The 23,974-nt window shown below is 42.7% G+C and overlaps 1 protein-coding gene across 1 annotated transcript; it reads left to right on the plus strand.

The window, feature by feature from the left end:
* Positions 1-1,072: 1,072 nt before the first annotated feature.
* On the plus strand, positions 1,073-19,524 carry amon (prohormone processing protease amontillado). The gene is made up of 12 exons (XM_020956060.2): positions 1,073-1,765; positions 12,810-12,917; positions 13,936-14,206; positions 14,301-14,338; positions 15,047-15,123; positions 15,516-15,604; positions 16,139-16,314; positions 16,373-16,686; positions 16,916-17,149; positions 17,217-17,381; positions 17,533-17,650; positions 17,708-19,524. Exons 1-12 carry the CDS (start codon positions 1,544-1,546, stop codon positions 17,867-17,869), a joined length of 1,974 nt encoding a protein of 657 aa, XP_020811719.1. The 5' UTR covers positions 1,073-1,543; the 3' UTR covers positions 17,870-19,524.
* The last annotated feature ends 4,450 nt before the right edge of the window (positions 19,525-23,974 follow it).

Raw genomic sequence — 23,974 nt, forward strand, 5'->3', positions numbered from 1 at the left:
TGGATTTCAGCATGCACTAGTTTTTTCTTCCAAGGTTAGACTTACTATTAAGGAAAGACTTGAAACTCAATCTAAATTTAAAGTTTATTCCAGCATACAAGTCGTATTGTGTACGTTTGCCCGAGAAGTTCATAAATTGAAGTTAAAAATGTGATAGCTTATCCGGCAAAGGGATTTCCCTGGGCAGAGGAGAAATTTATGACAAATGAAATCAAAATATAAGAATTCCCATCTGCACTTAAACGCCGCCGCTCCGTTAAAACAATCAAGAGAATTGATGCTAACCGAAAAGCCGGCGAAAGTTGTCTTGGCTTCGGGGCTGCAGTTTAAAGGCTTGCTGCTGCTGCTTGGGCTCGGGGCTTTATGAACCTATTTGGGCTAAGGTCAAAGTTGAAGCCCTTTTGCAGCCATTTCGCGTAAGAGGCAATTGCGTTCATGTTTATGGATAGTCGACGACGTCGTCGTCGTCCCTACGCGGCCAGAACTGAGGAGCAGGCGAGGCGACATGCTGCCATATGTTGATGGAGCGCAGCATAAACCAATGGCAAGACAGTTGCTAAATTTTAGCACTAAGCGACAGGGGGCGGTGGGTGACGCTGAAGGAGGAGGAGCAGTGAGTGCCCCAAAGTGGTGACGTCTAAGGTCCGCGGAAACCGTTGCAAAAGCCAAGCCAGCCGGAATGGAAAGTCTAAGTCAGTGGGAAAAGCCAAAGCGAAAGCCCAGCTGGCATAGCTCTGTAATTTTTGGCTGCTCTGAGGCGTAGTCAGGGGTTTTGAGATACTTCTGAAAATGCTGAAAATAATTTATATTAAAAACACTTTAAAAATTCATTTAATCTCACTCAAAAAATAATTTTTAAAACTAATTATAATGAAGTAAACTTACCGAAATCTGGGATTAGTTGATATTTCATATATACTCTAAAGGCATCCCTTACTGGAAACGTCCTGCCTGTGAGAGCGGGATAGCAGCTGACACGCTCCAGGGGTGCGTTAAGTGGGTGGCAGGCGGGTCGGCAAGCTTTCGAGCGAGCTTCCTTGGCCAAGCTTTCGACTCTGCTGCGGCGCCTGGCGGACATTCATAATGGCGTCCGTCGATTCCGCCGACGACCAGTTCTCAGCGCGCAGCGCCCCAGTGAAGTTCGTGGCAGCGCACAAAGATCCCGACCAACAACAGGCCGAAAGCCCCAAACCCACACCACCAGAGGAAAGAGGCTAAGGGAGAGCACAACAACAAGAAGCAAGCACTGGAGAAGAGCCCGAAATACACACACTCGGCGAAGGCAAAATAGAAAACAAATCGCAAACCACAACAAAGGCGCTTTTCAGGACCACTGTGATCATTGCTGTTCGGGAAAAAATTCTTTACATAAAAAACTCCAGCGTGTGCGACGTAGCGCGTCCTTTCGACACCTACTGACGACAGCCTACCACCAGAACCGCCACCCCCGGATTTCTTGTTTTGTTGGGCTGCCAGTGTTGCCCCATCGTCGCAAGGAGCCAGAACCACCAGGAGGACAAGGACTCGCTCTACCCTGAAACCGATGGCAGCAGCCGCATGGAGCTGTCTGCTGAGCGCCGGGCTTCTGGCCCTGTTCCTGCCCCTCCAGCTGGCCAGCGCCGGAACGGGAGCGGGAGCAGGCAGCGGGGGATTAAGCGGTCCGTCCGTGTTCACCAGCTCCTTTCTGGTGCGCTTCCGGCGCGGCGTGGACAACGGATTCGCCCATCAAGTGGCCGACAAGTACGGCTTCGACAACCTAGGCCCGGTAAGTTGAAAGACTGTGTGCGAAAAATCAATTATTATATTGCCGTCGGCTCGTGGCCTGGCCTGAGGCAGGTTGCTAGCAGCGTTTCGAGGGGAGCAACTTGAACTACGAGCAGGAGCAGGAGCAGGTAGACAGGCTGCAGTTGTCAGGCGAGGAGCTAATTGTATCTACTTGACTGGCGAACGTGTTTTCGTGGCAGGAGCGTGCCTGAAATCCCAGAGCAGGAGCCGAAGTTTTCGGTTCTGGCATTGGCCAACTTCCGTCGGCCGAGCGGGGTTTCCGTTGCATACTGCCAGGCGCATCGCATGATAAACAGCCATTGCATTTCGGGGCAAGGTCAAAGAGAGAGAGAGAGATAGAGAGTGGCAAATAAAAGGGCAAAACACCAGTTACACGGGGAAAATAATAAAGTCATAGTTGGTGAGGATTTGCGAATTAAAAAAGGTCTAGGTTTTTGTGTCTATAAAAAAGATATCGGAAATGTCTTCTAAAAATAAATCATTTTCTTCTTAGTAAGCGCAGCTCATCCTTTACTTCGCAGCATTATTGTATTTACGTGAACCCAACCTATGGTTTCTCTCCGTGCACCTCCAGTAATTGCACATAAAAATACTTTTACTTTCATCCCTTCACCTCGAGGGGTTGAGCAATCCAGACGGCTCTATGCCGCCCACTGGGACTGCGCCTGACATCCGTCAAAATAATGCATAACCATTGCCCAATTCTGTCAGAGCCTGACAGCTATGACGCGCACTTGTTGCACGGGCTGAGAGATTGGGTCAATAACTCATTTGCAGACTGGTGAATTAATGCGAATTCAAGAGCCGAAACGAGTGCCATTAATTAGGGACATCAATTACAACTAGGAGTTGAGATTCAGGTCTAGGAAATAGGGAAACAGGGAGCCCAGATAAGACAGGCGCTAAATCCAATTAACTCTCCTACGCTTCGGTAAGCTGATATCCAGTCGGCACCTGAGGCGCCCATCCTTGTGCTGCTCTTCTGTCCTTGTTATCCGCTGGCTTGATTGCGACATCGATGCTGTTTGCAATGGCGCAATCTCAACTGGCCCCCGCATCCTGCGTCCTGCGACAAATCTGATTGCAGGCAACAGTTGCCATGGACACGGCTTTCGCCCGTTGCACAAGCCAATCCGTAAATGTATACGGGTGGGGTCATGTGCCAAGCGAACCCTATAGTTGCTAATTGCGTCGGAATGTTTTTCTGGAGAAGACAGAAAATGGAAAAATGTGGCTGAAAAATTGCGATAATTAAATCTTTGATTTCAGCTAAATGAGTTTAAAACGGCTAAAATATTCCAACAATTTTAATTGCGCAGGGTTACCACTTGCAAATAATTTTGGCTAATTATTTATTGATTTTATTATTAAGTCCACCCCAAATCCCACAGATTTCTAACTGATTTGGCTTGTCAAAAATAGAACCCAACATTTTATTACAAATTTGCAATGCACTGGATTCCCCCAGTTGGACCTCAAACTCGATTTCGTTTGTAGATAATTGCAAAAAAAAGAATCCCGCACTCATCATTTGTGTGTGTGTGTGTGTGTGTGTGTGTGTGTGTGGGTGTGGCCCTTGTAATAAAATTGCGGCACATGTAGCAGTAAGGATAAACAACGAAAAAAAAAACTCATGAAATCTGTTGCTCTTCCTACGTCAAACGCTATCGTCCAATACAAATCAAAATGTATCCCAAACCGAGCGTGTGTGCGAGCGGCAGGAGGGCGGAACTGGGCAAACAGGCACTTCAGCTCCCTTTCCCAATCGATATTGCGTATACGCCGCGTGTTCGCCTTATCTGCAGTAGGACTTTGACGGTGACTCTGTGTGTTTAGATTTTATTGCCTTTGATGTTACGACCTTATCGGCAGTAAAACGTTAGATTCCGATTCAGTCAGCTATTGCCGTGCAAATCTAAACAAATCTCGAACTCAATCGCGATGCCTGTAATTGCTGGCCAACAATTTAAATAAGAGCCTGGGGAGCCAAGCGGTCCATCACAAGGATGAAGGAAATGGGATTGGGAAGTAGGAGATGGCAAAGACGAAAAGTCAATTTCTTGCCCAAGTAAATACATATGCTGCGCTGCGGCCCACGCCGGATTTGCGTCCGCCCACGCAGATGGCGGAGTTTGATATGAGCAGCTCTGCAATTTTATGCCCACTGGTTGCCCAGAATAATTTCCAAAGTTCCTGCTACTTTTTCGTGCCTAATGCCGAGAGCGCGTTGTCTTTTGTGATTAAAAGTTTACCAGCGACCAGACATGCACAAACACACATTGTGTGCGAGAATGGTTTCTGTGTGTAATAACTTTAAAAGCTAACAAACTCACCTGTCAGTAAGTAGTAGTAAGTTCCCTCCGTCTCCATCTCCCCTCTGAGCCGCTTGTCGTCGTCGTCGTTGTCGGGCAAATCCTTGCATAAAGCGTTAAGTCGGGGCTCCTTTTGACGTGGCCAACGGCAACAGGCGTTAGGCTGCCGCCTTGTTGCTTGCAAAGCGCTCTTAAGCCCTAAGTAAAGCAGCAGCAACAATAGTGATTGCAAGAGCAACAGCACATTGTTAGGTGAGCATTTACGGACACTCAAAGGAGGAAGATATAACACAACACAGAAGATAATAGCTTGGACATATTATCGGAAAAGTTTATAAAATTGATTAGCATGAAAATATATCTAGGTTGGTTTATTTTTAACCAAACAAAGAGACGCCTTAGTCTATTTCATTATCAGTGAATAGCGTTTAAATAGTCAGGATATTATTGGGAATAATTTCTATATACTTCCTTACGTAAAATGTCTTGATTAAGGTAAACTTTCCTCTTATTTTTCATGTGCATCTCATTGCTTATGCCGTAAGACTCTATATTTGCTTCCTTCAAGCTTGTCCTACATCTGTCCGACTTCTCGGAAATGTCAGTGCTCATCAGATATGCATAGTTTCATATTTCTTAGCAAAAGTGCTCTCATAAATTATGCAAGAGAGATGCGACCTTATTAGAATGCAAGCAAATATTCGTACTTGGCCTGCAAATCTGCCCCCAAAGCTAGAGCGGTTCTTGGCTCAAACCAAACTGTATTTGGCTCGAAGTTCTTTGGCGAAGACAAATGTCGCAATGACTCTGCGAGTTGACATTGGCACATTCGTCTCCGTTTGCTTATCGCTGGCTGGCTGTTTTCCTTTCATTTATTATGCCAAATGAAAAACGAGTTTACAAATTCGGTGGCCGCTCGCCCAGATGGTTGAAACTTAAAGGCACGGACATTTGTAACCCAGGGCTAGCATATGTTGGCAAATACAAGACAAACAAAGGCGGCACACTGGGCAAACAGAAACGCAGTTGGAGTTCAAGATGGTATGCCAGGACAGGCCATTCCGGACCAGGCCTGGAAAAAGGTTCCCCGAAAACCACAGACACACAAATAGGACACACACAGGACACAAACACTCTCAGGTCACAGAGGACACCACATACTGCACACACAACACCCGCACCCACACAATGCCTTATCACGTATACGCACTGTTGCGGCCCAAGTCCAGGCGCATTATTTATTTATTTTTAGCCTGCCTTGGCAAGCAGCTCGATGGTCCTTTACCGGACAAAGGCTGCTCTTTCCAAGGACTCGATGACAGCAATTTCTCACAGATGGAAGTTTTACGACTATTAATGCAGCAATTGGCTCTGAATACTTATAGTTTCCACATGCGGTTAGCCAACCATTATTAATCTACCCAAGCATTTTATGGTCAAACCTTTTTGAAATCCATTTAATGCTGAAGGAATTAAAAATATGCTCGCATCATGAAATACAGTGATTCATAATAAAAACTGTTGATGTCTTTTCACAGCTATTTCACATTTACGATTTTATTTATGACAAACACTAAATGCGGTTTATGTTCATGCCATTTTACATAGTCGTGCCGCTTGCACCCGACATTGTAGGGTTTAAATAAGTTGACCAGATAGTATAGATCAGGGAATGATTCGATATAATTCAGTTTATCTTATAACTTTACCGAAAATCACATTTACTCTTAACCTATCTACCATCCTTTTATTGTAATGTAAATCAGGGCTTCCTTTGTCAGATTATTTTAAAATTTGAATTAAAAAGTTGACATTGGCTCAATAAAATTACCGAAAAGTTTACCCTCAGCACATGTACCTTTAGCATGGCAACTTGTTACTTTTCCCCATGTGAAAACGAGACGAGGACGGAAGCCCACATCTGGCAAATATTTGACAACTTTTCGTTTGCATTTTGGGGATATCGTGTTACGCAACTTGGCCATATCATTTGGCCAAATGTGTGTTGTCAACTATAAATTGTCAGATAAAGAGCGGGGCATGGATTTCATTAGGGCCTAATGCTAATTAGAAAGTTTTTAGGTCGCATACAGAAAAACTGCTGGCCATTTGTCATCCATCCTTCCTTCCAGTGGCAGGCTTTAACTAGTTCTACTCGACTCCTGTTCAACTTTTTCTAGGTGTTTTCGCCGGGATATTCAGTTGATGGGAAAAAGGGGGAGGCTCTAAAAATAGACAAGCTGTAAACAAGTTGGCTGGCTCAGCGTGGATCAGCTCCTATAATGGAACCAATGGACCGTGCTCCAGGTGTTTCTGTCGGACAGGTGTCGCGTAAAGCACACTCTCCACCTGCTGGCTCCGCCCCCTCCTGGCAGCTGGATGTCCTTGGCTGGCAAGCTGCTTTACTGTCAGGCTGCCACTGTGGCTAAACAATTTAATAAATCAACACTTGAGCCAAAGTTTTGTCAAATATTTTGGCCTCCACAAAGGAAAATACTTGGAGTGCCATAAAGAGACCTAACGAGGAGCGACCAGGACCGAAGCAAACACAAAGCCCAAACGTGCCGCTTGCTCTTTATAAATAATTAAAAAACTTTTCAGCCCCGTCTGCAGTTGATAAACGAGTGTGTGAATAAAACACAATACATAATTACGTTTCGCTCTCGCGTGTGTTCAGTTCTGTTCTCGCAAATGTTCTTGCAAATGCCAAAGGTCAGTTGGGGAGCAGCGAATTTCATTCTTATAAAATTAGATGAGAATCTTGAAATTTAATTAGCCAACTGCCATCTGGCGAGGGTCCGAACACACAGAAAGAGAGCGGGAGAGCTCTTCTTGAGACCATAAAATGTCGCGTCTTGCCCCCACTATTTGTTTGCTTTGAGAAATCGCTCATACGCAGCGTTCGCCCGCCCAGTGCTCTGGCATGTCAATGTCAACAGTGCGCTAGATAATTATGTTGTTGTGCGCCTGGGGGCGAGGGGACCGGGCCAAGCTGGCTCTGCCCTGCTTCGAATAGAAAAGCGCCTTAGCCGCGTTCCACTCAATTTCATGGCCTTACATTTGACCCACTTGCAAAAAGGGTTTGCGATTCATTTAAGCCTTCTTATGGCGGAAAATAGAAAACCATTTCAACTCAAGAGCGTTCCAAAGAACTTAATTAAAATGTGAGCTATGGACCCACGCAGGATTAAGTTAAGTGTAATGCCTGAAATGACAGTTGCAACTTTCATTGAGACTGGTTGCAAATGTCACAGCTTCCTGCAATATAAACTCTAATTCAATTTCCACTTGAGTAGACTAACTTTTCTCTTCAACTTTCGCATTCAGTTGGCCAGCAAATCAAATGGCACAAGCACTGGCACATGCCAAGAGCCTCAATCAAGGCTTATTAGTTGCGATGTGCGCAGCTGTTTGTCTTTGCAGCATCCTGCTGAATTATTCACGAGTCCCACTCATTTGCATTCCGTTTCTCCAATTTGCCACCTGCCACGGAGCCACCATCGCGCTCTTCTAATTTTAAGGCTGTGCAAATTTGCATGCCATTTATTGACGACTGGATTTGTGCGGATCGCCAAGCTGTCAATCTAAACACGCTTATTTGCATTGTTTTTCCCCGAAGAGACAGACATGGCTTATTTCTGTTTTTCTTTTTTTGCGTTCTTTTTGAATTGAATAAAAGTGTCATTCTCCTGAATGGAGGGTGAAAAATACTTTTCATTCCAAACCACATTTGATTGCTATCGCCTGAATGGCATTTCAGCAGCCTGCACAAGTGATTTTCCCTTGTTGCGATAATTTATGCAAACACTATAGCGCCTGCCTGCAGTGGTAATTGATTGATTGATTGATTAATTGCGCGGCCACGGAGGAAGGGAGAGACCATTTTTCCTAATTAACGCCGCTGCACTGCCAGTCGGCGAAACTTAAACACATTTATCACATTGTAACGCAGCGGCTATCTATATTGTGTGTATGGCAGTAGTTATTGACGGCTTATGCCAGTAGGAAAATTGGCCAGCTACTATAAAGCAGCTACTGATAAACCGACTGACTGAGCGGTGACCTGCCCTTGATAAACGGCTGCTGCTGACGTCGTTTAATGCTGAAACTAAACTGGGTCTAACTGAGCGGGCAAACTGATGAATGGTTTTCCCTCGCATCCTTCAATATGCAAACAATAAATGAAAGGCGACGATTGTGTAATGTGCTTTTCTTGACTTGTGGTTAGTTTTACTCACATAAGACTTGTTGCCTACTTTTCAGCTGATTTAAGAGGTAAATAAAGATTAATGTTCATGCAAACAAAGAGTTTTATGCTGCAGTTGGTGCTGTTTCTTTATATATATTTATATAAAAAATAAATCTTTTGATTGATTTAACGATTAAAAAATTCGAGTATTATACTTCCAGTCAAAAGCTTGTAACGCTGTCAGGAGTCATTTCCGACCCTATAAACCATATATATTATTGATCAGCATTACGAGCTGAATCGATTAAGCCATGTCCGGCAAAAATTAATTTTTTTTTCAAAATTTTGAAAATTTTATAGGGGGTTACATCATTAAAATTGTCAAAAATTGATAAAAATCCTACTTTTTTTAAATATTAAATTGAGTATGCAGATTTATTAAACTACTAAAAACTAACACAAGAGTGATTTCCGAATTAAAATTAATGCTCTTTTGGCTTAGTTATAAGATTTTTAAATTTGGTTTGTAGAACACATTCTCATATAAAAATATAGTTAAATATCGTTAAAAGAATAGTATTATAATTAAAGTCAAAAGACTAGAACATTGTGAAGGAGTCATTTCCGATCCTAAAAATCATATATTTTCTTAATCAGCATTAAGAGCTGAATCGATCAAGGCGTGTCCGGTCAAAAAATAATTTTTCGGAATTTTTTCAAATTTTTTTCATCGTTAAAATTGTCAAAAATGGATAAAAAACCAAATTTTTTTTAAATTTAAAATTGAGTATGCAGATTTATTAAACTACTAAAATCTAACATTTGAGTGATTTTTAAATTAAAATTAATGCTTTTTTGGCTTACCTATAAATTTTTTAAACTTAGATTTGTCGGATAAAATGGTCTTATTAATTGATTAGGTGATATTCTTTAATTTGTATCCTTACTTTGATGGACCCTAAAATGAAAAATCGTGCTTAATATATATTATTTTCTCTTCTTAAAAACATTATCTCTTTGACCAAAAGGGTCATTTGACGTCATAATAAAACCGAAACCTTAATATTTATCGATAAATGATTTTAATAACATATTTAATGCATAAAATCCACCCAGCTTTCAACAATTTTTCACTAAATAATGTTAATATATGCACATAAACAATTTATTGCGTAGGATGTAAAACTATTCTTACCAGAAAATATGAACAAAAACACATTGAAATAAGGTCAAATATCAGGCAACATCACTGAGAGATTAAGAATGTTATGTTGGTATACCGCACTGAGCTCCTGTCTAAAGAAATTTAAAGCGTATTTATTCAACTTGTTGAACTTTTCTAGCAAGAATTCGATTAAGGTAAACAAAGAGTGGATGTTTAAAAAAAAGTAAAGTCCACAATGTGTGCTCAGGACACACATAGGTTCGTCCATTATTGTGTGCTATTTTCTGCTGAAAATGCCACTGCCACTGTAAGATATCTGCTGCATAAATATATCCATTCTACGTCCCACTATCGAGGCTGTCCAGTGTCAGGCACAGCGCAGCTGCTGCTACTGATATTTTCGTTTTTTTCATTTTCTGCGGGTCTTTTATTCACCTCTTCAGGGATAACCATAAATTCGCTGATGCTGACGTGCCATGAAAGATGACGTGTCCGGGCAGGGCAGGGCAGGGCGGGGGCGAGATCTATTCCCAGTGATGTAACAGAACAGCTGTTGACCAAGGCCTGTGTCCTGGCACACTATGAAAGTACCAAAGTTTCCAGCAACAAGTGGCAAAGATGTCAATGGCATGAAGCATTGAAGCTCTTGGCTCATTAATAAAATTTGCTTTTTAAATGCGCAAGTCAACTAATTATAGACAACATTTTTTGGCCACACAGAACAGCACACAAACTTTGGCTTTGGCTTTGGCTTTGGTTTTGGCCAACTTTTAGCGAAAAGCGTGTGGGCGCCGCGTCGTTGAGCTTGAAATAACTCACATACATACACACTGAAACAAAAGGGGGGAGGTGGCCGAACAGCTGCCACTTGCCACGACGCAGTGTCTGTTTCTGTGCGGCTTCTGCGCTGCTGCCGCTGCTGTCCTTACTTTATTTTCGCCCGTACTGGTTGCCGTTATCACACCCATTGTGACACATTATATTTATAATGGCGGCCACACACACACGCGCTCACTCACTCACTCACTCACACACGTCCCTGGACAGACACAATGGCAGCTATATTGCTACATTAGAGCGCCCCGCTTGGCTGCTCTTATTATTCGTGTCCCTCACTTGGTCCTGGCTTTTTGTTTTTACTCCTACTTTCGCTTATTCCCTGCTGCCAGCTCCATATGCTGGCTTCATGAAGAAAAATCCGCAAATTATGCGGGGGTACATCTAAAAATATGCAAGCAATTTGGCGGCATGTGGTCTCGGCCAGATTAGTTAATCTCCATTTGTTTGTGTGTGCTGAAAGTTGAAGAGCGCCCACAGTGCGTATACGCAATGCTATCGTTATCTATAGCATACTTTTCCGTTCATTGTTTTTTCGCTGTTACTTGGGAAGTCCATTAGAGCGGTGAACCCGGCCAAGCTGGCCAGCTGTTGCAGTACCCATTGGATAATTTACACGCAAATTAACAGCGCATAAAAATAGCTGAATTTCCTTGCCCTTCTTGGCATTGTCAGGCTGTCACAGAACTGTGATTGACAGCAGTCAACGGATTGATGGCCCTTGGCCGTCGCGTCCTGTGTCTGCTTACTTATGCGCGGCACTTGGCGCCTAAGTAAACCAGCAAGTGGTGTCCTTTTAGTACTCGCCATCCGCTTGGTTGGACCCCTCTATTGACTGGCTGGCGGTTGGCTGACATGGCTGGCGAGGAATTTATCAATTTGTGACGAAACGCCGCCAGTAGTGAAAGCCGAATTTCTTCCGCGCAATTTCCGAAATATTTATGAAAGAAATACGAAATACACGGAGAACAAAAACGCTGAAGGGCTGAGATTTTTGTTTACATAATCGAAAAGCAAAGCGGGGAGTCGGATTGAATTTATTAGAAATTAACTTTGCTGTCGTCAAACAGTAAATATAAGTAGGAGAGTTGAGGAGTCTTAGAGGGAATATAATCTGAAAAATGTTTAGAAATTCATTGAACATTCATTCATATTTTTGTGTGCACATTCCCAAATAGAAAGAATACAAAGAACTCTGCAAATTCTTTGTAAGGCGCCAGGAAGGCGTGCTTTTCTCCTTAATTTTACTCGAAAATTATTCAACATTTATAACGTTTTGGTGAGAATTCAACCTTATTGGTTGATCAAAGAAAATTCCGTTACTCTTGCATCCTGTCCGCTGACCCTTTTTTCACTTGCGGTGATGTGAACGTTCCATCCATCTTTGCGCCTCAACTTGCTGGCCCCAAATATCCTTATTCATATTTAATGCTGCGCGGCAGGCGCGAGAATCCTTAAAAGGGCTGCGTGGGCTGCGTTTTGCATAAGCTCACGTTGATGGAACTTTGACAGGAGACTTTGTCGCTTGGCTTAGGCAATTATCCACGTAGGGAAGGCTTCTTTTTGCTACATCTGCATAATTTTGCGATCTGTTCGGTTAATGAGCATCAGCGATAATGGTTTAAAAATAGATTCCAAAGTCCGGTTTCAGTTTGCCCGGAAATTGATGGCTATTGTCATCCCCGCGCGTCATTAATGCCGCCTTTATTGAGGCGAATTTGCTCGAATTATGAATTGATGGCAGCGCCACTCAACGCCGCACAGCTGCTAATTAATCACGATGTAAGCCTGAATTATGCAGGACGCCAGACGTTGTCCCGTTCACCCAAAAGGCCAAAGTTAAACGACGCCCAGCAGCTGTCCGGCTGCCACTTGAGCCTTTGACAGGGGCAAGAGATGAGCAACATGTTGCCGGCAGAGCTACACTGAGAAAAAGCATGGGAAATTAAAAGGAAACTATTAAATAAAAGTAAATAATCTAGACCTTTATAATAATTAGGTTAGTTGAAATTATAATTAGGAGAAATATACATCTATTTCCGATTTTTCCTGTGTAAGCCAATAATAGTGAAGATTTCCCAAGGGCAGGCCTGTGCAACTTGCTGTTAGGAGGCCAAGTGAAAGTGGGTTTGGCACGAGGGCCTGGCACGTATCGTAAGAGAAACTCGAGATGCCTTTCACTGAAATTGCAGCAGGCCAAAACGGAAAATTACTGGCTTGGTCGTGGCCCCCCGGCTTCTGGCCCTCAATTTACCAAAGCCAACTAATGATGATGATGTTGGAGTTGCCGCTGCTACTGCTGGGGGAATCTGCTCCTGCAGATGATGATTATGACTGGCAATTTAGAGCACAATTATGGACATACACACACACTCCAACACAGAACTGGGGAAACTCAATTAGAGACCAATTACGGGTCACGCTTCTAGGCGCAAAACAAGCACAGAATTAATGTGTTTTCCTCAATTAAAATGCCACGGGGTCTAATGAAATGTTACTCTGCATTCTGAAATCTTTACAGCTGGTCGGCGCCGATGGACACGAGTATCACTTCAAGCACCGGACCCTGCCCCATGCCCGCTCCAGGCGGAGTCTGACGCACACACGAGCCCTCAAGAGTCATCCGGCGGTGAGTAGAAGCCATCCATTCGTGGAAATATGCCATCAAGGTCGTGCTAGCGAATTGCGTACAGCAGGCCACTTGACACACTTGCTGTTATGTTTGCTCAGGCGAAAGTAAGGTGAAAGCGTGTCCAATGTAATGGAATGCAAGTAGATATTAATGTTTATTCGATACTCTATTGGATTTTTTTTATTAAAATTCCCAAAGGTATACTTTTCCCCACTGTTAATTGCCAGAGTTCAGTCCAAGCATTACCTCCTCTGTAGGTGGCTTCCAAAAATAGTTCATACCGGACATCGGTCGGATTCTCTGACTGCACTGGTCCGTTGACATTGATGGGACTTCGATTCGATTCGAGGTTCGTCCAACCCATTTGTCCACCGGCCTGCAACATGGTACGTGCCATTAGGCCATCGTCGATAATCAGAATGCAAATTGCAGAGCGCAAATAGAGCGTGCAGTATGGAAATTGGCATGCAAACTAGGTCGTTTCCCCTCCGTTCACAGCTGTTTGCCCAGCTCAAGGGACTCTGCGCTCAAATTCGGAGTGGCACACACGCATAACAATGACCCGCATGCATTGGACTTACATGGGCCTTGGTGGCAGATGGGATTCAAGCTTGTTTTGCGGTTGGGCATAGAGTTGTCACATTGACAAAAACTAGCAAGCTATTTATGAGAAAATAAAAAATATCTTTTTTCTGCATATTCTAGGATATCGATTTGTTTGAATTTAATTGGAAAATCATTAAAAATTTATCGAAATGATTTTTGTGTTAACTCCTTTCATACAAAATTGGTTTGGCATTGCCTTCAATCAATTGCCAGTCTTGAAATGTTCCATTAAATAGCTTTTAATATACCTATCCCTTACACTATTTAATATCTTTTAAGTAAACTATAAAAAGGTATTTTACAAAATAATCCGTATTTCCGACTATATAATCAGCAATTTTTCGAAATACACTACTCCCTTTTCCAACCCTTACCTGGCAATAATTCAATATTATCCGCAATTTTGTAGGTTCATACGGCCGTGCAGCAGCCTGGCTTCAAGCGGGTTAAGCGCGGTCTCCGGCCAGCTGTGCCCGCCATCCATGGCATGAAGTTCGACCTGAAGGCGGGCGAGGGAAACCGGATCGAGGAGGAGCCCACCGACCCGTATTTTCCCATGCAGTGGTATCTGAAGAACACCGGCCAGAACGGCGGCAAGGTGCGTCTCGATCTCAATGTGCAGGCCGCCTGGGCCCAGGGCATCACCGGTAAAAATGTTACCACGGCCATTATGGATGATGGTATGTATTTCCGGAATGGCAGATAAAAATCCCATCTACTGTTTTATTAACTTTTCACTTTTTATTTCATTTGTGGCACGGTGGCACCCAAAAGGCGTGGACTACATGCATCCGGATCTGAAATTTAATTATGTGAGTCTGAAAAACCCATTTGCAAGCATTCAGTTTATTTACGTCGGGGGGTTTGGGCATTTTCAATTATTCATGCAGGTATCATGCCATTGAAATTGCCAAAGGCCTTAATTTAATTTTTGGTTTACTGAAATTTATTTGCTACAATTGGAGAAATCAATACTGAGGTCTAGTTGCTATATAATTAGGTTTGTAATGTAAATATATAAATTGATATTGAAATGCCATCATCATTATATTTATATTCCTTAAATTAATTTTTTTACAATATTTATATTATCACTGTTATTACAGGATATCAAATTCCAATCAAGTCTTTTTAGTTTCTGCGTATTTAAATTATATATTTCAGTATACTTCAAACAATCGATTTTGCGTCAAAAGAGCTCATCAAAAGACTGATGAAGCCTTAATGTGCACAAAAAAGTTGGTAGGAAATTGAAGCTGAAAGCTTCAACTTTTCCCGTCATTAAAACTTTCCACCATCATTGTTTGTCAAAGTGTTTGCCATGCATATTTAACCAACCGTAGCAGGTAGCAAGTAGTAGCTAGCAGGTCCCTTTCACGGGACCTAGCCCAGTTACAACCGAAATTACTGTATGAATTGAATAATTTTTATGGGTGACTTGGCCCACAAGCAACATCGAAACGTACTTTGCCACACGTGTAGCCGAATCTCATTCCGGTTCCCCTGCTCCTTTTTTCCAGAATGCCGAGGCCAGTTATGACTTTAGTAGCAACGATCCCTTCCCGTATCCCCGGTACACCGACGACTGGTTCAACAGGTAAGTGAAAGTGGGTGAAATACAAGAAGTAAGGGAAAAGGGAAAGTAATAGGGAAATGGAGAATTGATTGGCCAGCGTTCCTTGGGAAATGTCCTTGATAGCCACCTGGTATTTATTGTACACATAAATAGATTTGTTTATGCCATAAGGATTACATCATGCGGGATTTGGTATGATTTCACTAATTAAGAGCGGAATTGTGAACTGAGAACTTAAGTGCAATTTTGTGTTAAAACCGGGGGTTTCCCTTTTACCTCCCTCTCCTTCTTTTGGTGTCGAGAAACTTATAATACGCACTGCATAAAGGATAGAGAAAGGACTTTATATTAAGCTGCTTATCCGCAAATTCCCCGTAAATGTGTAACCCCTGTTTCTACTCTGTATTTTGCAGTCATGGAACTCGGTGTGCCGGCGAAGTGGCTGCTGCCAGAGATAATGGAATTTGCGGCGTTGGCGTTGCTTATGACAGCAAAATCGCAGGTAAGTGGTTTTTTTGGGCTGGGATGAGAGTCTTTCGCTGCGTATACACACAACACGTCTTCGAGGACCTGACCTCGAAAGTTTTGTTGGGGCTGATAAATCGCATTACGCATACGCAGCGTAATCCGCCGAAAGCGGGGTGAATCAATTCGCCAAGCTATAGCTATGTACTCGTCGGGTATGTGCCATTCTTAAATGTAAAGTTCATGGAGCGCGTGCCGCCATTGTAAATTGAGCCTCGATAAGCCATGGAAACCTTCGGTTATCCCCTGGGAGGAGGCGTCAGGGGGCAACAAGTGTGGTCACAAATCCGGTCGTGTTATCTGTCATTTTTATCGTCCGTCAGGGAGGGAAAATCATATGAAAAATCGGGGAAAATTTTCGAACTGCCACGAGTGCAGTGCAATTTTTACGATTGCCATAAAGCGACGACGAGTGAAAGTGACTTGTGGCGGCGCTGCTCGTATAAATATTGATTTATAATTTCCGCCATTAGATTTAATGCATATGTACTTACCCTCGCCCTCACCACAGGCATCCGCATGCTGGATCAGCCCTACATGACGGACCTAATCGAGGCCAACTCCATGGGCCACGAGCCGCACAAGATCCACATCTACAGCGCCTCCTGGGGTCCCACCGACGACGGCAAGACGGTGGATGGACCTCGCAATGCCACTATGCGGGCAATAGTCCAGGGCGTCAATGAAGTATGAGGACTCCCTCAATTTTCCCGAATTTACTGCTAATCTTTGCCAACCCCCGCAGGGTCGGAATGGTCTCGGCAACATCTACGTCTGGGCCTCTGGCGACGGCGGCGAGGAGGACGACTGCAACTGCGATGGCTATGCCGCCTCCATGTGGACCATTTCCATCAACAGCGCCATCAACGATGGCCAGAACGCTCACTACGACGAGAGCTGCAGCTCCACGCTGGCGTCCACATTCAGCAATGGTGCCAAGGACCCCAATACGGGCGTTGCCACCACGGACCTCTACGGCAAGTGCACGACCACCCATTCGGGCACAAGTGCGGCGGCACCCGAAGCAGCGGGTGTTTTCGCCCTGGCCTTGGAGGCCAAGTAAGTACCCAAACCAGGATAAACCCAAGCTAACTCAATTCTCACTTCGAAATTGATATACTTTAAAAGTAATGAAAGAAAGTACCTAAATTATATGATATATGATAAGAAAATACTTCCTTTTGTTTGGTTTTAAAATATACATTTTTATGTTCTTTTCGTCTATACTTTTCTTGACACTTTATGAATTTATGCTAATCCATTGTCAACCCACGCATATTTTTTGCAGTCCGCAGCTGACTTGGCGCGACATCCAGCATCTGACGGTGCTGACTTCGAAACGAAACTCTCTGTTCGATGCCAAGAACCGCTTCCACTGGACAATGAACGGCGTGGGCCTGGAGTTCAATCACCTCTTCGGGTTCGGTGTGCTGGACGCGGGCGCCATGGTCACGCTGTCCAAGCAATGGCATGCAGTGCCTCCGCGCTACCATTGCGAGGCGGGCGAGCTGACGCAGCCCCAGTGAGTTAATCCCGGGATTACCTTCTCTCTGGATTCTACTAATTTCATTAACATTCTCCTTGAATAGAGCCATTATCATGGGCCGATCCCTGTTCTGGGAGATCAAGACCGATGCATGCAAGGGCACTGACACAGAGGTCAACTACCTGGAGCACGTCCAGGCGGTGATATCCGCGAATGCCTCGCGACGTGGAGATCTGGAACTCTTTCTGACATCGCCCATGGGCACCAAGTAAGTGGAAAAAAATACAAATACCCTTTAAAATACTTTAATTGGATAACGAACGGTTTAAAGATTATATTTGTAAGGCTTATTCCTTTTTAAAAATTCTATTTAATTTTCTTAAATGAAATTGAGAGTTAACAAATATGTTTTTCTACAGATCCATGATCCTTTCGCGACGAGCCAATGACGATGACCATCGAGATGGCTTCACCAAGTGGCCCTTCATGACAACTCACTCCTGGGGCGAGTATCCACAGGGCACATGGAAATTGGAGGTATTATTAAGAAGCTATTGATTTATAAACGATATTAACAAATGGCATATTCCACAGGCTCGCTTTAATTCACCGCAAACCCGGCACGGCAGTCTGCTGGAGTGGTCTCTGGTCCTCCATGGCACCAAGGAGGCACCCTATCGTACCCTGCACCCATCCTCGCCTCACTCCAAGCTGGCTATTGTGAAGAAGGCGCACGAGGACAAGAAAATGAAGTAGAGTGGGAGAGGAAGAGTCGAAGGAAGAACTGAAGGATGTCAGGAGGAGGAGGAGGAGTCAGGATGAGGGTCAGGTCCAGATAAACATCCGCGTACCGACGTCCATTAGGCAGCTTGGCGTTTTATCAACGAGTTTAGTGTGAGGTTCAAATAAAAGTGCTGGCTGTGTTTTATTTTGAAATAGGATTGATTGAGATTAAACCAATGATTTGCCTGCATTTTTCCTTCATAAACTTTTAAATATTCTGTAGTATTGTATTTTATGTTCAATTTACTAACGTGTTAGCGCCTAGGGTGCCATGAGCAGTTAAACATTTATTTACTTAACTTCCAACTTTTTCGAGTGTTTCTGGAAATTGCAAAGCGCACATTTACCACGGTAGAAGAGGAAGGTTATACCCCAGAACTCAACACCAAAGCCTGCCCCAGCAAACTCTGTAGTGAATATAAAAGAAAACACAAAATATAAACAATGAGAAACAGGTATAGCAGGTACATGAACGAGGGGTCTAAAAATGAAACAAATGAAATGAAAAACAACTAGGAAAAATGAATCAAAACGATGATAATGAAACCAGGAAAAACCCTATGTAAATGTGTAATATCTATATGTATACATACCCTATCTTAAACAACGTCCTATGCCGTTAGACTCCTAAATCTTTCTAGTATAAAATACAAACTAAACAAAGTATTTACACGTATTTTAAAGCTACGTCTTTTGTTTTCCATAACATAAAACTATATATATATATATATTGATATACACGAATATACCAACTTAAAGGATACTTAGCAAGAACATTAAATGTTAATCCCAAATCGCGGAACAAGTTTGTCGCTTCTCTTTGGTTGCAAGCATGATTCTGCACTTGTTTCGAGAAACGCATTTACACATCGTTTTCCTTTCAATTTCTTTCGGGGGCCAAAAACAGAACATAGTAGAACATTAACAGTATGAGAACAAGGATCACAAGCAGAGCGAGTGTTAGATAAAACATAAACAAATGTTAAAAAAGTACAAGTGCTGAACCTTCGAACGGTGAGCAGAGAGCCTAGTGTCTAGCATGTAGAGTCAGATACAGATACAGATACAGATTGTTTTACCTAGTCTAAATAACTGAGATAGAGCGCATTGTTAAAGTTTATCGATAATGTGCCGAGGAATGAATATAAAATTATATATATACATACATATATACGGAACCATATATGAGTACATACATGTGTAATTATTAATCGAAAACCACAAAATGAGATGCGGGCAGCAACTGTGGCATAACCATTATATACATACACCGAATATTCAACTATATATGCATTAATGTATGATACAGATATATTATATACCACGAAAATAAACGCAAGAGTATCTTATGTGGATGTTAAGTTGATCTTTGATGTTGTAGATACAAAGCCGAACGAACACACACATACTAAACCCGAGTAGCACTCCGTAGAGTTACACCCATAACACTCAGATCTCCATAGAAATGTGCAGATCAACACGAGATCAAACACCGATATTTGATCGCATATTCAATGAGTACCCATGGCGTTCCATATGCTTTCGTCTTTTGGTGCGGTTTTGTCATTTCCATGTAATTGAACAGAAAGAGAATTTAATTTTGTAAATAAAAGTTAAGAAAAAACGGATTCCAAGTGTTTTTACTGCGGTGGGAAGGTACATAATTGTGTTTTGTTATAATAGACTAAATATGATAATTTTCGGAGAATTTTTAATATGATTAATCAGAACTCGTAACGAGCTTAAACGAAACTATTTTTCGATACTTTTTTTGATGTCATTATTGCCATATACCTAGTCATATTGGAAATATAAATTTTAATAGATCGAAGTCTCCTTTCTCATCTTAACCGAGAGGCAGAAAAGAATAGAATAACAAACTTACACGTTTCTTGAATATATACATATGTATGTATCTAAATCAATTTAAACTTTGGTGATTATTTTGTTAAGTGTATTAAAAAGCTTTCAAAGCCCAATGCAAACTTCTATCCATAGGAATACCTGTGTCAAGGATAACTCTTGAAATAAACTTTCTTCGAGCTTTTCAAGCTTCTCCCAAATTTTCGAAAAGTGAGACAGATATATCTTGGAGCTTTGTCCCATTGGACTCTGGCTGAGAATTTATTGACCACTCTTTATATACGTTTCCTTAATATTATCCACATCAATTAATTATGGAACACTATTTTAGCCACGTCCCGGACACACTTTCAAAATATAATTAATGAAAGCCAATTAATATGCCAGAATGAGCATGTGCTTTTCTGCAGGACGTTCAGAGCAAGGGGATTCGGATTACTGTCCCGTCTTTGAAATGGAATGAAATATATTGCGTATGACGTAATACATGTTCCGATACTATGACCATTCCTATCTGTTTAATTGCTAGTGATTTATAGATTCCCAAGGCCAGCAGTCCAACCAGTCTAATAATGGCCGTGGCTAAATTTGGAGCGTTATGCAAAAAGGGCAACAGTTTTAATTGTTGACTCAACTAATTGCGCTATATCCGCCTAGAAGTCGCCGGCAATATCAGCCTTGTCCAGTGTCCGGGCGTGTCCTGCCAACCATTTGTTGTTCCGTTTGTTTGAAGCCGGAAATATTTATTAACTAGAAATTGCATAGCACAAAGGCGACGGCGGCGGTACAGGAAGGAAGGAAATGGGCAAACATGTGACGCACCCCCAAAGGCAAATAAATACAAGCAAACGAAAGAAGGTACACCACGGCGTATACATATTGTACGCAACGTGTCGGCTACGTGTTGTGTTTTTAGGCCTTCATAAATCATCTGGGCTGCGGGCATATGATAAATTGTCATACTAATTGTTTTTAGCGTCCGAGATAGGGCCACACAGTAACGTGGCCACAATGTTTCAGGCCAAGTCCAAGGAGTTTTTCTTTGAAAAAAGAAAAAACAATAGCAATTGCAAGCATTATTTTCTAGCCCCATTAACTTGGCCTGTCAAATATCGCGTATCATTTGGCAGCAAAAGTTGCCAATTAGTTTATTTTTGAAGAAGATCTGTTATTTTCAAGCGAGAAAATATGAAAACCTACTATGGTATTTGGAGAAATGTTGGTTTAAAGAAAAGTAACTAACAAACTATTTGGTCAGTTTAACATAAAGTTTAAAATAAAGTAAACAGTAAACCTTCATTATTGAATTTATTTTTCTTGAACTCTAAGATATAGATCTTTGTTATCAGTTATTTTCACATTATGTCCTGGAGTTGAACTGCCTAAATTCTGGAAACTGTTTCTCACTTAACCTTACCCTTACCATCAATCATAATTAGCGGGCGCAACTGGCGATATCATGTGCTCATCGATGGATGGCCCGGGCGTTGCGACTATAACCAAGGGCGATTGTCACTAAAAAAATAAAAAAATGTAACTGGGGAGCTATTTGGTTACATGCCCGCCCGGTCAATATGCAAAAATATGTTATGTTTTTTACATGGTAACAAGTTTTTGATTTATGACACATTAATCGTGACAGACCGCCCGCCCTCCTGCTTTTTGGGTCAGGTCAGCTGGGCGGGGTCTTCCCCAGCAAAAGCTTCGTCGGCAGCAGCTTCCAAGAGGGAAAGAGAGACAGAAAGAGAGTGAGGAGAAGCGGCAATAGCAACAGGTTTTGGTTGCTCTTGCTTTCGAGCCACTTTCTTCTTTTGGTCTTCGGTCTTCAGACTCGAGCTTGGACATGTCTGCGGGACAAAGTGTTTGACACTTTAATGAACTGCCCGGGGTCGCGTGTGTGAGCAGTTCATTAATATTAATGCCCCGGGAGCTGGTGCTCTGTTTGTTGTGTTTTTTGTTTTCTTTCTTTTTTTTTTTGGGGGGGGCATGGCGCAAGCCGGGCCAAGCGCCATGCGAAATTGGTAGAGCAATTCGCTCTGGGCCAGACACAAATGTCAATTGTTGGCCATTAACTAATATTTGGTAATTGCGCTTTAATTGAGCACCGCTCGGACTCGATATATTCCTAGTTCTGGACAGCCCCTAATGGTGGCTAATAACAGCCCTCTGTCCTGACCTTTGACCACTCAGATACGGCCCGATCTGTTACCCTTAATGCTGTCATGATTTGTGTTTTTGGCGCCCCACATAATGGTCCTGATTATCTGACTGTAATTGTTCTTGGCCCGCCCCCGAAGGCCTACTGCTGTTGATGTCATGATTTATGGCCTAAGTCCCTGGCCCACGTGCCCTACAAAATTTTAATTAACAAAGACACCCACCACCACTCTATGCCTAAGTCCCGAGCCAATCACTGCGATTGGTCCTATAAATAAATCTTATCATCATCCCACCAACGACTTTTGACGTTGCCAAATTGTTACTGTCATTGTTTGGCCTTAGTTTTGTTTATCTTCTTTGCAAAGATAAACAGTAAACAAGGTTGGGAGGCAGGGCACGGGCACAGGCACATCACCAAAACAACGACCAACAATCAGAAGGAATCCCGGGAACCTAGCCAACAACGAACTGATACCTTCCTTTGGCCCGGGGACAGTGTATTTGCTATTTACTTTTGGACACGCAGCTTTTTGCTGGTGTCACTGTCAATAGGCTGATAGGTTTTGCCGGCTCTTAGGTGAAAAAGCCTCCTTGGAAGTTAGGGAGAAGAAGCTGGAGAAGCGGGAGAAGCAGGAGTAAGAAGAGCAGTTCTTCCGGCAACAAATTAAATGAATTCGCCCGGTGCCAATGGGCAAAATGATTAAATTAGGAGGGCACCTTGGCTGGGGACTCCCTTGAGGCCGTTTTCAGGATTTCATTTGGCCCCTAACAAATTATGCATATTTATAAATGTAAATGCTGGCCACTGGCCATTCGGACGTCACTTCGGCACTAGCTCCGGCTGTGGATCCTGCTCATGCTCCTGCTCCATTTCCATCTCCATTTCCATCACTGGCTGATGAGCAGCCGTCGGCAGCTGTAGCCCCGCAGTCATGCCTGATGTATGACTCCTCATTATGCGCATAAATGGGTATTGTTCGGGCCTGGCCGAGAAGCCTGTTGCTGCTGGCCAACGGCCATGCCGGTCTGTCTGATAGAATGTTTCGGTGATTTAGGCCTATAAATCTGAGCAACACAATGGCGTGCACTGGGAGGAAAAGCACTTGAACTCAGACAATTTTAAATGAAATTGATGTAATATCCAAAAAAATTGCGCAGAGTTTAACTAGCTAGAGATTTTAATTTAATGAAGCCAGATTATTTACTATAATTATATTGAGAAAGTAATATTTTCTTTTTAATAACAACTAATTTTCCCCCGTGTTCGTACTAACTAGTTTATGATGAATTCAATTGGTTGCTATATACGTTGCCCCGACCGCCTTATCAATTAGAGCGCCTCTTCCACATCGACCACACACTCTCACATGCACTCTCACCCATACACACACATAAACACACTCAAGATTTATGGACAACAATCAGAACAATTAACTGGTCCAGTAAATGCTTGGTCCAAGGAAGTGAGCTGTATCTGTGTGTGTGCCATGTCTATCCGTCCGCCCGTCTTCTATTTATTGTTAAATATTGTTTATGCAATGCTCTCCATTTGTGGTCTGCTGTGTGCGTCTCCAAGGATCCGTTTATACCTAATTGAAGGCATCTGTTGTTGTCTGGAAGCAAGGAAACCATTGCCCGGGTAAACAGAGACAATGTGTGAAGATTAAGGAAGACAATCAGGGAGGATCCTATTGCACTAGCTAAAATAAATGTTAAGCTCTAATATATTATATTATTGCATTTTAAAAGAATATTAAGTAATTTATTTAACGTATATTTTGAAATTATTCTCTTAAAGGTACGTACATTTTCTCTGACAACTAGTGCCATTAAACTTGTCTCTCTGCAAATCTATGTACACACTCCTAACGTGTTACTGTTGATGTTCCGGCGATGACTGAAGATATTGATTGAGTAGATGATGAGCTCTGGTAACTGTCCGCTGCCGCAGAAAATGCAAATCGCAATCCGTCGGCTAATTAATTAATTATGCACATTTTGCACAGCCGCTGTTGTGGCAGAAAGTGGCAGAGTGGCAGAAAGCGGCTTTTGATG

Source organism: Drosophila serrata, unplaced genomic scaffold (genome assembly GCF_035046125.1).
Source record: "Drosophila serrata isolate PLE 108 unplaced genomic scaffold, ASM3504612v1 contig_382, whole genome shotgun sequence".
In the NCBI taxonomy this organism is placed as follows: Eukaryota; Metazoa; Arthropoda; class Insecta; order Diptera; family Drosophilidae; genus Drosophila; species Drosophila serrata.

Excerpts from the sequence above, each read along its gene's own strand:
- amon (XM_020956060.2), top strand. The coding sequence starts at position 1,544 with ATGGCAGCAGCCGCATGGAGCTGTCTGCTGAGCGCCGGGCTTCTGGCC. Across the intron at positions 14,207-14,300 it reads CACGGCCATTATGGATGATG|GCGTGGACTACATGCATCCG; the intron begins GTATGTATTTCC and ends GGCACCCAAAAG. Across the intron at positions 17,150-17,216 it reads GGCGAGCTGACGCAGCCCCA|AGCCATTATCATGGGCCGAT; the intron begins GTGAGTTAATCC and ends CTCCTTGAATAG.